Source organism: Pelmatolapia mariae, linkage group LG23 (genome assembly GCF_036321145.2).
Source record: "Pelmatolapia mariae isolate MD_Pm_ZW linkage group LG23, Pm_UMD_F_2, whole genome shotgun sequence".
In the NCBI taxonomy this organism is placed as follows: domain Eukaryota; kingdom Metazoa; phylum Chordata; class Actinopteri; order Cichliformes; family Cichlidae; genus Pelmatolapia; species Pelmatolapia mariae.
In genome coordinates this window covers 2,133,763-2,149,028 of record NC_086246.1, presented here as the reverse complement: position 1 = coordinate 2,149,028, position 15,266 = coordinate 2,133,763, and the positions used below count along the sequence as shown (strand labels likewise).

Sequence of the window (15,266 nt, the reverse complement as noted above, 5' to 3'; positions counted from 1 at the left end):
TAAGAATCCGCTACACCCTTTCCCTATCCACTCATACTACCTTGCATTAACTTAACATTAACATCTGTTTAACTTACCAGTATCAAATCACATCTTAAGTGTGATATCATAGCAGAATTAACACCGTCACTCTCCGTCAACGGTTTGATTGGAATGTTTCTGTTTTTTTCTCTCTCTCTCTTTTTCCCCCTCTTGTTTTTATGCTGCTCATCCTTGTCCTTGATTTCTTCCTTTATTTCTTTCACTGCTTCGATCACCTGCTTCCACACTCATCCACAAACAACATCCTTTATTTTGACACATACGCACAGCACGATCACGCTCAATCATGCGCTCAACGGCTGCACATTTACATCAGTCAGACAGAGCATACAGACCTACGGGATACACACACTTAAGCCAAGCGTACTCATATTAGTAAATATGCACACACATAGTCAGACTCAGGGAGCATCTCGCCACACATTCTTTCTCTCTCTTCCTCTCTTTATTTATGAACAAGTGATGTATTCTCTACACCTGTCTAAGCGACAGACACAGCGTACACCCCTAGTTATACACAGACATCTATGGGGGCACTGAGGTTTGTTACATGGAATATAAATGGAGCTGGCTCCAGAGAAAAGAGGTTAAAAATTTTTAACAACTCAAAAAACTACAGGCAGATGTTGTCCTTTTACAAGAGACCCACAGACCTCTTAGAGGTTCGAATGAACTTAAAACACCTGAGTTTCCTAATGTGTTCTCAGCTTGTTATAATTCTAGACAAAGGGGAGTACCAATTTTAATACATAAAAATATTAATTTCACATTACTCGATACAGTTATAGATCCAGAGGGCAGATTCTTAATCATTAAACTATCTATACTTGATAAAAAGCTATGTATTGTAAGTGTATATGGTCCAAATGTTGATGATCCCTCATTCTTTCATGGTTTTTTCAGTGCACTCTCTGAACACCTAGATTGCACACTTGTTCTTGGAGGCCAGCTCAACCTTGGACTAAATGAAGAAATGGATAGGCTCAACACAGCAGGAACTCAGCGTAATTGGCAGTCCACAAATATAATCAAACAGTATATGAGCGACTTTGGTCTTTGCGATGCATGGCGCTCCCTTCACCCCAACAGTAAGGAATATACTTTTTTCTCACATGTTCATCACTCCTTCTCTCGTCTGGATTATTTTTTGGTCAGCAGCTCACTGCTTTTAGGCTTCCTTTAGTTTCTGTACATGCCATCTCCATGACATTTCAAAAACTGAGATTCACCCTAAAGCTGTCAGCGATCATGGTCCTGTATCTTTAACACTAATAAACAAGAATAATACTACGCCAAGTAAAAACTGGAGATTTAATACATCACTGCTTAAAGATGAAGACTTTATTAAATATTTTAAAAAAGAGTGGACTTCATATTTAGACTATAATGACACTCCCGGAACATCAGCTTCTGTTCTATGGGAAGCAGGGAAAGCTGTGATGAGAGGTAAAATAATTTCTTTCTCATCACATAAAAAGAAAAAAGAAAACAAAAACATTCAGGAATTAGAAAAAACCATCAAATCCCTAGATGAAGCGTACGCGTCCCAACAAGATCAGGAAACATTAAACAAAATACGCAAAACAAAACTAGAATTAAATGAGATAATTGATTAAAAAAACAAAATTTGTAGTACAGAGACTACGATAACAAAATTATGAACATGGTAATAAATCTGGTCAATTTCTAGCAAACCAGCTTAAAATAAGTAAAGAAACAACAACTATAGGTGCTGTTCAAGATTCATCTGGGAACACAGTATATGACCCGAAACAAATAAACAACATTTTCAGGGATTTCTATAAAAGATTGTATTCACCACAAATAAACCCATCTAAAAAGGAAATTGATCAGTTTTTAGACAACATAACTCTTCCAAAATTATTAGACATTCAAGCAATAGCACTGGATTCACCACTGACATCAGGTGAACTCCAGGAAGCCCTGATAAGTATGCCCAATAATAAGGCTCCAGGTCCAGACGGCTTTCCTGCAGAATTCTACAAAGAATTCTGGATGATTCTAGCACCAGTTTTTTACAGAACGTTGTTGGAAATCAAAGAAAAGGGCAGACTTCCATCAAATATCAATTCTGCAAACATTAATCTCCTGCTAAAACCCTGTAAAGACCCTGTATATCCCTCAAGCTATCGTCCAATATCCCTTATAAAGGTAGACCTTAAAATAATCTGCAAAGCTCTCTCGAAGAGACTAGAGAAAATAATCCCCCTCTTAATTCATCCTGACCAAACTGGTTTCATAAAAGGTAGGCACTCATCAACAAATACACGCAGATTACTTAATTTGATAGACTACTCATACAGTAAAAACCTTGAAACTACAATATTTTCTTTAGATGCAGAAAAAGCATTTGACAGAGTTAACTGGAAATTTCTATTTGCAACCTTACACAAATTTGGTTTTGGACCCTCTTTCATTAACTGGTTAAAAGTATTATATAACTCCCCAACAGCTTGTGTCAAAACAAATTACCAAAAATCCTCTAGCTTCTGTCTCCTGAGGGGCACCAGGCAGGGATGCTGTGATGGACCGAGCAGTGAAGGAAACTTAGGCACAGGTTAAAGTCCAAAAAAATGATTTTTTATTTAAACCAAAAAGCATAAGTGGTTAAATTATGCAAAAAGAATCAAAGTCTTGGGCCCATAAAAGAGGTCAAAATAACAGAACTCTACTCAAAGTTGACAACACTACTGATAACTCAAACAAACTGACCTAACTTAACGAGACAAAGGGGAAACTTAAATAGTGGCTGATCAGCCCACAAAAAACACGAGAAGGGGTAAAACACACAAAGCCTAACTAAACCTAACATAATGAACTCCAATCCCCCCCCCCCGCCCCCCCCATTGTCCTGAGTTATGAAATGAACCAATTAGCAGTCTTCCTTTAAAGCTCGCTCCGCCCCTTTTCCACCTCTTGGCTCCTTAATCAAGGGACTGGACCAGCTGCAACTAAGGTAACTCAGAAAACAAAAGATTAATCATAAATAACAGTGTAAACTAAAATGTGTGCACTTATTTTAGAATGCAGTGTTATGGATATGTGAATTAATTCTAAACCAAAACCAGTTATTTATTGTCCTGTAAATTAATTCCTATATTTAACGAACGACAAATGTGAATGCAATGTTACTTATAAGCCTCTACACTAACATGGTGGATATTACCACTGTGTGGCTGTAGGTGCAGCCATCACAGATGCCCACTATCCCATTCACTGTTTGCAATTTTTATTGAACCACTAGCAGCAGCAATTAGACAGAATTCAGTAATTAAGGGCATAAAATGCAAGAACGTGGAACATAAAATCAGCCTTCATGCGGATGATGTGTTACTTTTTCTCCAAAACTCACAAACCAATATCTCTGGGGCGATTGAATTGATAAACTCTTTTGCAAGAATATCAGACTACTCAATTAACTGGTCAAAATCTACAGTCCTTCCGATTAATTGCTCCTTCCTTTCTTCTACACCACTGCAATCGGGAAATATAAAATATTTAGGTATCAATGTTTCTCCCAAACTTGCAAATTAAACCATATCCCACTTTTAAAGAAAGTAGAAGGCGATCTGGCTAGGTGGAAATGTCTACCAATATCACTCATGGGAAGGGTTGCCGCTATAAAACTTATGGTCTTACCAAAAATAAATTATTAATTCTCAATTATCACAACTAAACTGCCACAAGAGTGGTTCAGATCTCTAGATTCATACATGTCCAAGTTCCTTTGGAAAAATAAAACTCCACGTATAAGCTTAAAAACACTACAAAAGACCAAGGATAAAGGAGGATTAGAACTACCTAACTTTCAGCACTACTTCTTAGCCAACAGGTTTCAGTTCATCTCAGGATGGCTAAAACATACCCTCTTAGATGAACCTTGGCTAGATGTAGAACAAGCACTTTGCAATAATCTAGAGATTTCAGATCTACCATTTTTCAGAGTCTTCATTAATCCCATGCAAACGTACACCTATCTGGAAAAACCCTGACATATTACAAAACAATAATATGATAAACCTTTCACATTGGAGTGGTAAAGGAATCATGTACTTAGAACATATATTAGAAGGAACAGAATTTATTCCATTTGACAGACTAGTTACACAACAAGAAAAGCTTTTTAGAATATCAACAAATTAAATCCATAGTAAAAAAGAAATTCAAATCAGGTCAAGTTGAACTACAAACACCACCAAGTGTGGTTCAATTTCTTACTCTTAAAACCCCAAAATTACTATCCAAAATTTACAGAATGCTTTCTAAAACAGATGAATCAATATCACTTCCTACTGCAAAATGGGAAGTGGATTTATCAGTTAACTTAGACCAAAATGTCTGGTCTCAGATTTGCTTAAAAACCTTTCATCTAATTAGAAATCCCAGTCTTCAATTAATTCAATACAAAATACTACATAAATACATACTATACAGGTCATCGGATGTTCAAGATGGGTTATTTGTCTACCAACAACTGCTCACACTGCCAAACCAACTCACCGGCCAATTATATCCACGCTCTTTGGTTCTGTCCACCAGTTCAGAAGTTTTGGCGCGAGGTACGTGAGGACTTATCGAAGTGTCTGAAATGTAATATTCCAACCTCCCCTTTAGTGTGTTTGTTGGGCAGCTTAGATAATGTCACTTCAGAAAAGAATATAGCCCACGTGGTTTTCACTGCCCTATGCATAGCCAAGAAAACAGTCCTCATGAACTGGAAAAATAAAAATAATCTTAATTCTAACCAATATAGAAATTATCTATTAGATTACATTAGTCTTGATACAGCCTCTTCCACCACATCAGATCAATTGCTCTGGGCTCCTTTGATCAGCTCCATCACCTAGCGTGGGTGGGGGGGTCATAGTTTAGTCCCACCTTCGCTGTTGTGATTGGTGTTGGGGTAGGGACAGGCTTAGGGCGTCGGGGGGTTCTCCAGGAGCATCTTCCTTGGAGGGCTCAACCCGGGGTAGCGGTCATGGCCTATAAAGGGCTCTGTTGGCTCTTAGGTGACTGTTTCCTCGTGGCTGCGTGCAGCGGGGCTAGGGGAGGGTCTGTGCTGACGGACGTTGGTTACTGACCTGGTAGCCTGGCTGCAATGGGGTGGGTCCGGGACGGGCGTGGGGTTGTGGGGGTGCTCCGTCTCCGGGCTGGGGCCATGGCTGGGCCTCGGGGGCTTGGGTCCTGGTTGGTGTGTTGCCGGGGTTGTGGGCGGGTGGGTGTATGGGGGCCCAGCCCTGGTGCAGTGTGCCGCCAGTGCATCAAGCCACCTGGGGGGCTCTTCGACTGGTGGGGGAGGTTGTTACATCTTGCAGGAGCTCTCCTCTCTTCAGGAACTCACTCTGCAGGAGGGGGAGCTACAGGAGAGGTGGAGGAAGATCTTGTAGAGATTGGAAATTATTTTATTGTGACTATTCATAACCATTATTGTTTCTGTTGCATCACTTATCATTATCATTTTCATCAAAGCATTTATTACCTTACAGTTTGCATTTCAGGTGTGAGCATAATTACATAATAATCTTTCATTGCAGGTGCAACTGTACTCATGTTATCCATATTGCATTTTGTGCTTATTAAAGAGTTGAAGCTTGGTCAACTTAAGTAATGGTCTGAAGAAGTTAAGGTGACCCAAGCTACTAAAGGATTGCCTATATGTTTACAATACAACACACTGCATATAATGTACAAACAGCATAGAGTCCTGTCTGTATTCAGTGACCTGTTGCATTGGAGTTTGCCTGGTAACAGATGACTCAGAGGAGGTCATGCACTGAGGTCAAGACACACATAGTTGGCCTGCACACATACACAGTATCTAGACTTGTTTTGCTCGAAACTGCTAAGTTGTTTGACCTGCCTACGTGACAGTTTAGTTCCACGAATAACAGGAAAGGGTGAAACAGGAAACAGGTGTGAGATTATTAGTAGAAACATATGTTACTTTATGCCTGTAGTCAAGATAGCTGATTTATGTTAACAACTGTAGGACATATATTATCTTTTAGTTTAGACTGTGTGCTGTGTGAGTGGTCAAGCTCCCATCATACGTTTGGGTTAGAAGAATATAATCATTACGTAGTTCATTAGATAAGTGTGCACCACTCTGTATCCTTGATCTGCTGTGAATGTGTTACACTGTTTTCTTGACATGTTTTACTGCTGAATCATAAAGAGAAAGGTTGTGTGCAGGAGACCTTGTGTCTAAGTTAGGAGAAGATAGACGACATTCCATACCCCCACCTGCCTGAGAGCATGAAGACAGGGAGCCAAGGTCAGGAGTCAGGCTTGCTAAGAATGAGAAAAACATGTGTATATTTAGGCTTTTATGACTAGGTGGGGGTCACTAGAAGCTATAAGAGGCTGTGAAATCCGTCACCATTTTGAGACATGCTGTGACCCTCCATGTGCATCTCTCCCGTCCGGACGTTTCTTATGCTCTTCTGTGTTGAATTGTATGGAAATAAAGTATTGTCGATTGAGCATATATACACCGAGTGTTGTCCTTCCTTCAGCCCAAAGATTAAAACAACTGGGAGTCTTTAACAACTTGGTGCCTGGTGATCCGGATCTTTGGCGTGCTGAGGAGGTGCAGATTTGGCCTGTGGTGAGATCGTGGAGTGAGGTGAACAGAAAGGACCGGTCCACACAGAAAGGTAAGCACAGCCTGTTGTATTATGCATACCAAATGTGCATATTGGGCTTTCCAAATTAATCTATTCGCTGAGTTGCACGCATTTTCACATTAAATTTGTCGGTGTCTGGTTTTTGGCGCAAGATACTAACAGCATAAGTTGAGGCTGAATTCCAGTGTGTTAAATGAACTGCTTCTAGCAAGATGCTAATAACATACTACGTTGAGTCTAGTTGCAGCCCACTTTACCTTCCACATTTAACTTTGTCTAAGACTGGCTTCTGTAGCAATAGATATTAGAATTTTTCGTTGATGCGGCCATAACTCCAGTACATTGAATAGAGGTTTTGAAGTTGGTTTATGGTGTCGGTTAAGCCCCGTTGATGCGGCCATGAAATTGGTATAAAATTAAGGTTAAGCAGATGCTGGCTTACGGTGTCGGTTAAGCGCCAGTTACGCGTGATGCGTAACGCGTCCGTAGGTTTTGGTTTATGATGCGGCGTGTTCTGGTGATGCGGTCGTAAGTGCAGCATGAGTGGTAGCTGGTTTCAGCACATTGAATAGAGGTTAGGCGGTGGTTTGTGGTGTCGGTTAAGCCTCGAGGGCTGCGGCCATAAAATTATAAGTAAAATAATTACTTCACCCCGATTAAAGCTAAAGCAGACGCTGGTTTATGGTGTCCGTTTTGAGCATCGGGGACGTATGCATCACTTCTGTTTTATGATGCGATTTTCCCCCTTTGTGGTGGCCATAAGCGCAGTGAAAGGGGTACTTGGTGTATGGTGCGGTTGTGCTTCGGAATAGTTCTAACAGTTGAGCTCAGAGGTTTCTGTGTAAATTTCCACTGGTGAGAAGCACTCTCTGTGTGTCTTACTGCTGGTGAAACGTGCTGTGTGTGTAAGGCGCGCTCTGGGTGCTGCTGTGTGTGTAAGGCGCGCTCTGGGTGCTGCTGTGTGTGTGAGGCGCGCTCTGGGTGCTGCTCTGTGTGTGAGGCGCGCTCTGGGTGTGTTTCTGTGTGTGCAGCGTGAACACAGTGACAGTGACGGTTGATGTGTGTATAAGGAGGACATTAGCGCAAAGAGAATGCTTTAAGATCAAAGGTTGACGCCTAGTGTACCTGTGGAAATTAATTTTGCCCTGGGGTTGGCTCCCCCACCGTACGTTGGACGCGGCGTACCGACCAGCGTTGTCTGGAGGTCCAGGCTTATCACCTGAGAGCTGAGGGCCCTCAAGCGATAACAGAGTAACACTGGAACGGCCGTGTAATCACGGGTTCACATTTATTCTGGAATAGAACAAGAAAATGCTTTGACATCTAAGGTTGAGTTCTATATTAGTCAAAAACACAGAGGTTAGAGTCCTCGTGTCAAAAAATAGAGGTTAGAGTCCTCGTTTCAGTGACGTTTCAGTGGTTAAAATTGTTGTGTGCCTGTCCCCTGATAGCGTGAAATTAAATAAAGAGGGAATGTGGAGCCACATAGAGACAGGCGGGCATAATTGGGTGCATTACTCTGTGGTGTAATCTTAATAAAAAAAAGGAGAGAGAGAGTGTAAGAAGTGTGTCGCGGTGTGAATATGTTGGGTCTTAAATCTGACATAGAATAAGGAGAAATGCAGGGTGAGTGGAAAATTTTTGACAAGCAGAGAGAGGAGTTGCTGAGGGCGCTACGGATCATGCGACCCGGGAATGCGTCCGAGAAAAAATCAGAGGTTGCAGCGGTGGCAAAAAAGATCAAGGAGTTGTGTGATGCAGAAGGAGTGAGAGGAGATTTACGAGCTTCATTGGCAAAAGTGCTTCTGAGAATAGCACAGAAGCGGCAGGAACAAGAGCAGGAGATTAGTGCGGAGAAAGAGGAGTCCTCCGTTTGGGGGAGGCGGAGGCTACGAAAACAGTTGCAGGAAGTACAGGAGGAGAGAGCCCGCGTAACCAGGTGGGCAGTGACATGTCAGGGGGTGGAGCATTGGATGAGGGAGCGAAAGGAGGAGCCAGATAAGCTGATGCTGCCGGCTTCCCCGGTGAAGTCATCGCTCACTGGCTTCCCTCCTCCCTATCAGGCTCCCGCCCCCCTCTATCCTGTGCTGAGAGTAGAGCAGGGCTGTCTCTCCGGATGGGATGGCCAAGTGTTAGAGGTTACAGGGGGCTATGTAGATTGTGAAATATCTAACGAGCCCAAACGGCCAACTCCAACACCGGAAAGTGGAAAAGTAAAGTAAAATTCTACTTTTGTCGGTGAGGAGGGTGCCTGTGGCGGAGCACAAGCCCCGCCCCTGAAACAGTCACCCCAGCCGGAAGAGTGTGACGAAGATAGGGCGGTGCGGCTGGTTGAAAGAGTTATATCAACGTTAGAGCGAAGATATCAAATTTCTGATGATGATTTAGGGAGTGGAGTCGTTGTTGCACCACAGGAAGGGAAAGGTGAGGTGTGCGGCCCTTCTGAGGACACATACGAGGGATGGTTATCAGGCACACTTGATGACAACCCTCAAGTGGGTGGCTGTGGGGAGCAGAGACCTGAAGCAGGGCCAGAGCTAGGAGGGGCCTTTCACAATAGGGCAGCTAGAGAGAGAGCAGGAAGAGGCAAAGTAGTCAGGCCCAAACCTGGAAACTTCGGAGTCAGGAAGATAAGGACATTCTTGAGTTGGCTGGTGAGTTCCCCCTGGTGGTGACCGCTGGGGGTCAAATGAAATAAAAGCCATATGGAGTGGGAGATGTTACTGCATTAACAGAATTATTACCTCCTATTACAGACGGAGGTGCGGGGTGGCTGATAGAGTTTGATAGAGCAACAACTGATGTTCAATTGGCTCTGGGAGATTTCAGAGCTGTGGTTGCCAGATGTGTCAAAGGCACAGCTCTGGATGACATAGAGAAGATAGCAGGCACAGCATTGATGGTTGATAGCACCCCATTTTGTCGTGTTGTGAATGTGATCTCAGATGCATTACGTGAACAATATCCCACTCCAAATGCTGCTAAGATTTTGAAGTTGCTGTGGAAGCCTGATCAAACTCCAAGGGAGTACATTGAACAGGCCCTTAGAACTGGCCAGCATCCTGGTAGAGAAGGGATGCAACCCGAGCAGGTCAGAGAGCAGGTCAGAGTAGCCATGTTGGATAACCCCGACATGGAGGGGGCGACGTGTGGGTGCATCGCCTGCAGAAAGCTCATAGACACAGATAAAATGAAAGAACAATTGTGAAGGCAAAATAGACAAAAAGTGAATGATAAAAAAAAAGGAAGATAAAACAGTAAAAGCAATGGTAGCTCAAGGTTATCAACAAATGGGTACAGATTTAGATCCTAATGTTTTTCCAGCCGACACACAGGGACCCGCGCAGGGACCAAATTGGGGTGGCCGTGGGGTCGGTAGAGGAAATTGGGGTTCACGTGGTGGTCAACGGGGACGAGGCGGCGGCATGGGCAGACAACGGGGTGCGCCAACAGGGGGTCGATATGTGCCTGGAACTTTGTGTTTTAACTGTGGTCAGACTGGACATTGGGCTCGAGAGTGCCCTGACCCACCTCAACAGTACAATATGACACGTTCAGCCGAAAGGGGGCGCGGCCGTTGGTGGGCCCCAAACCAACAGATGGCTCCTCCAGGGCAATATCCAGTGGAGTACTGGCAGCAGGAACAATACTGACACACCCCACAGAGAGGCCTGGGCATAGGGGGAGGGGCAGACCCCCTGGTGCCACTGAGGGTTCAAGGACGTAACCTGCCCTTTTTAGTGGACACAGGAGCAACATATTCCACCATTCGTACTGCTCCTGAAGACATCCCACTGTCAGACACCAACATCAGTGTGATCAGCTTCTCTGGGGTACCCATGACCCTGCCAGTAACCGCCCCTTTAAAGACTGAATTAGGACGGCAGTCCTTGACACATTCATACATGGTCTCATCACAAGTTCCAGTTAATCTTTTGGGCAGGGACCTGCTCATTAAGCTTGGAGCTACTATCATGTGTGGAGCTGATGGATTTACAGTGACTTTGAAAGATGGAACACAGCTGTCCTGTTTGCAATCAGGAATGAGGGGACAGTGGCTGTTATCAGAGGACTGTGAACATACAGCACAGATTTACTGGGTGCGACTGACCACATCAGATGGCATTCTGGCACAGTACCAACTCTGGCGCCCCTGGATAATGTCCATGTCTGTTTATTCACCCCCGCGTGACCCCTACCACGTGACCTTGTTCTACGATCGCGAGCATACTGAGTGGTTTGAAGATCTATTTTTTGAGTGTTTAGATGAGAAAACTTGGGAGCTTAACTCTCAGGACATTTATGTTGGCTCAGCTGGAGTGGCAGCGTTTGTCGCACTCCCTGAAGATCAAATGAGTTGGTATAGAATGGGAGATGAAGCAGTTCCCCACGTGTCGTTGGCAATACATGAGGGTCATCAAGCTAAAGATTTAGGCCCAATTGTGAGAGCAGCCATACGGGCCACAGATTGGCAGCAAACACAACTCACTGATGTCTCATACTCACCCAGTTGTAAAACGTATCGGATTTCTGTGACGGCCGCTGATCAGAGTGTTTTAGAACACAAACATTTGAAACGCACACATGGCAGGGAGAAATCAGATCATGAGGAAGCTGTTAAAGGCCTAGCTGAACTCCCTGACACTCTGTGGTCTAAAGGTCCCACTGATGTGGGTTTAACATATTGTTCACCCGTCACGTTTGAGTTAAAAGATAACACCCCTATTTGGCGTTCACAATACAGACACAGTCCAGAGGCAGAAAATGGCATTGCAGAAACAGTCATGAGGTGTCCCCCCTCCCATCTGGTCTGCCATGTTGATCCCTTCATGTGTGAAGGTCAAATTTGGAGACTCCAGAATCTTAGTCAGTCTCTGTTGTCTCAGTGGGGTCATTGTGAATCTTAGTCAGTCTCTGTTGTCTCAGTGGGGTCATTGTGAATGCTTGTGAGTTCACATAGGCCACCCACCAAACAATTGGTGGGTGTGCTGGAGCCGTCTTCCTCTGCATGGAACACTCCAATCCTCCCAGTTGAAAAATCAGGCACGGGCAAGTATCGCATGGCACATGACCTTAGGGCAATAAACGCTGTCCTTAAGACACCAACAGTACCTGTACCCAATCCCTACACAGCTTTGACTAATTTATCTCCGGACCAGCGGTGGTTCACATGCATAGATTTGGCAAATGCTTTCTTTTGTCTCCCTCTGCATCCATCTTTGAGAGATATTTTTTCATTTACCTACAGGGGCCAGCAGCTGCGTTACACTCGGTTGCCTCAGGGTTTTGCCCTTTCACCGGGGATTTTCAATCAGGTACTTAAAAATGCTCTTTCTCCATGTGTATTGCCTGAAGGATGCACACTGATCCAGTATGTGGACGACTTGCTGATTGCTGCTACAACAGCTGATGCGTGCTTTCAAGCAACAATGACTGTGCTTCGTCAGCTGGCCAAAACAGGTTTTAAAGTAAGTAGAGACAAACTTCAACTTGTCAGAACTGAAGTTACATTTTTAGGTCGTGTGGTGGCGATGCAGTCGGTGGGCATGTTGACATCCCAGCGGGAAACAATTATGTCCCACCCCCAGCCACGGACTGTTAAAGAAATGTTGTCATTTCTTGGACTTACAGGTTACAGTAGACACTACATTCCTGACTATGTGGGCAAAACCAAACCTTTGAGGGATTTGGTGAAAGAACATGGCATGAGGGATCTCACAGCCAATCTTAACTGGACCACTGAAGCTGAAATGCGCTTCATTGAACTGAAACAGGCCCTGTCTCGTGCTGCAGTTTTAGCAATCCCCGATTATAACTCTGATTTCTTTGTTGATGTTTCAGAAACAAATGGAGTGGTGAATGGAGTTTTGTTTCAGATAAAAGGGGGAAGGAGACGTGTGCTGATGTATATCAGCATTGGCCTGGATAACATGGAAAAGCGACACCCCACGTGCACACAGCATGCGGCGGGGGTAGCAAAAATAATTCAGAAAGTGGCACATGTTGTGAAAGGGCACCCACTGAAAGTGTTAACCACACACAGTGTGGTGGCCTATGTGAACTCACAAGCATTCACAATGACCCCACTGAGACAACAGAGACTGACTAAGATTCTGGAGTCTCCAAATTTGACCTTCACACATGAAGGGATCAACATGGCAGACCAGATGGGAGGGGGGACACCTCATGACTGTGCACAAATAGTAGAGGTTGAGGAGAAAGTGAGGTCAGATTTGAGAACAGAACCGGTGAATGAAGCAGAAGATTATTTCACAGACGGTTGTTGTTTTAGGGATCCGAGTGAAGGATTGAAAACAGGTTATGCAGTGGTGAAAGGGGTCGGAAACCAGCTGCGTGTGGAGAAATCAGGAACACTAGAAGGACCTCAATCAGCACAGAGAGCAGAGCTTATTGCAGTGATAGAAGCTCTAAGATTAGGAAAAGGAAAAAGAGTTAACATTTATACAGACTCAGCATATGTGTTCGGAGCAGCACATGTGGAACTGGGGCAATGGAAGAGGGCTGGATTTAGAACAGCCTCAAACAAACCAATCAAACATGAGGAGGAGATGAGACAGCTGGAGGACGCTCTGAAAGAACCTCTGGAGGTGGCCATCATAAAGTGTAAAGGGCATGATGATTCCAACACTGGGGTGGCAAAAGGAAACAGAGCAGCTGATGAAGAAGCAAAACGGGTGGCAGGCTATCAGGAAGGAAAACAAATGGTAAGTATGGGTATGGAATGGGGAAACCTGCCAGCCCAACAACGCGAGGACATAGAAAAGGCACAAAAAGGAGCCTCACCTGAGGAAAAGGCGGTGTGGCGAGAGAGAGGGGCCGTACAATCAGAAGGATTGTGGAGAGGACCCGACGGGCGGCCAGTACTCACAGCAGAAATGGCTCAGGAGAAGATTAAAGAAGCTCATGGGCTAGGACATGTAGGAGTAGACCAAATGCAGAGGGACTTTTGTCATTGGTGGCATCCCTACATGAAAAATATGGTGAGGGAACACGTGAGAACATGCCTGATCTGTGGACAATATAATCCAAAGCCCACTGTGAAACCAGAAATGGGTAAGTTTCCTTTGCCAGAAAGACCAGGCCAGGAAATTGTGATTGATTACACTGATATGATAACTATAGTCCGAGGGTTTAGATATCTGTTGGTGTGTGTGGATGCTTTGACCGGCTGGCCAGAGGCGTGGCCAACACGCAGAGAAGACAGTAAAACGGTGATCAAATGTCTGGTGAATTATTATGTCCCCTGGCATGGATTTCCAGAGAAGGTAAGATCTGACAATGGCACTCACTTTAAAAATCGAGATCTCGCTGAGGTAGAATGTATGTTGGGGTTGCAACATAGATATGGCACAGTGTACCACCCACAATCCCAGGGAAAAGTGGAGAGAATGAATAAAAATCTTAAAAATAAAGTGGCAAAAATATGTGCACAGACAAACATGAATTGGGTTGATGCTCTTCCCATAGCACTAATGAGTGTGCGGTGCTCCGTTAATCAGAGCACCGGGTTTACTCCATATGAGCTGCTAACAGGGAGACAGTTTCCCGGCCCTGCAGCAGGTGTAAGAGAGTTAAGAGAGGAGGCAAATGTGTCTGAACATGTGAAGCAGTTTAAAGCACTAAAAGCTCTTGTCTCTAGTTTCACTACGCAGGTGGGAGACCCGACCGGGAAGGAGGTGACCACGCCGGAGGTGAAGTGGGTGTGGCTGAAGGTCTATAAGCGGAAGTGGGACGAGCCGAGGTGGACGGGACCTTTCGAGGTGACCACTCGAACCTCTCATGCGGTCCAGCTGAGAGGCAAAGGCGACACGTGGTATCACTGGAGCCAGTGTGCGGCGGCAGAGGAGCCTAGGCGGTCGGAGAGGCTCTTGGGAAGAAAGGGGGACACATCCGTGACCCCAAAACACACAGATCTTAGTAAAAAAGGGGCAGAATAATCCCCTGATCTGTGCAACGACCAAAGGGTAGTCTAACCCCGGAGGTTGAAGAAAGAAGTCGAGAATCACCCGACTGAAGATATTGATAGCTGTAGTAATAATTAAAGTTAAAGTTAAAGAATAAAGGCTCCTTTGATAGAAATTTTAGTTTAGATTGAAAGCTATCAAGTAGTACTATAATGGGGGTGGGAAGTTATAATGCAAAAATAAAGCTCTGGGAGAACGGGAGAGTGATGGGAGTGTTAACCATAATCACTATTGGTGTGGTAACTACTATCTTCTTGTTATGTGAATTGCCCAGGTTCAGAACTCATCCAGCTTTCCCTCCGTCAGCGGACCCTGAGGTGATACGGCCAAAGCGCGGTGTGAGTAAGACGTCTGATCCCTGTTTGTCACACTATGGAGGCATAGAGGTGGATTACGTTAGAGGATCCACAACAGCCTTCACTTTTGATCTTTGTTCCGTGATAAAGTGTGGGGGTGATAGTGCTAGTTGGCGTGGGTATGAAGTTTGGATATGTCATGACCTGCAACTAACCGGTGCTTGTATTATAGGCCATCCTACTGTCCTGGGGCGCAACCCGTGTCCGGTGTGGGATATGGTGACAGCATATACAGC

The 15,266-nt window shown here is 44.5% G+C and overlaps 1 protein-coding gene across 1 annotated transcript; it reads left to right on the top strand.

The window, feature by feature from the left end:
• Window positions 1-11,629: 11,629 nt before the first annotated feature.
• Window positions 11,630-14,647, top strand: LOC134620570 (uncharacterized). The gene has a single exon (XM_063466778.1). It carries the CDS (start codon window positions 11,630-11,632, stop codon window positions 14,645-14,647), a length of 3,018 nt encoding a protein of 1,005 aa, XP_063322848.1.
• The last annotated feature ends 619 nt before the right edge of the window (window positions 14,648-15,266 follow it).

Excerpts from the sequence above, each read along its gene's own strand:
- LOC134620570 (XM_063466778.1), top strand. The coding sequence starts at position 11,630 with ATGCTTGTGAGTTCACATAGGCCACCCACCAAACAATTGGTGGGTGTG.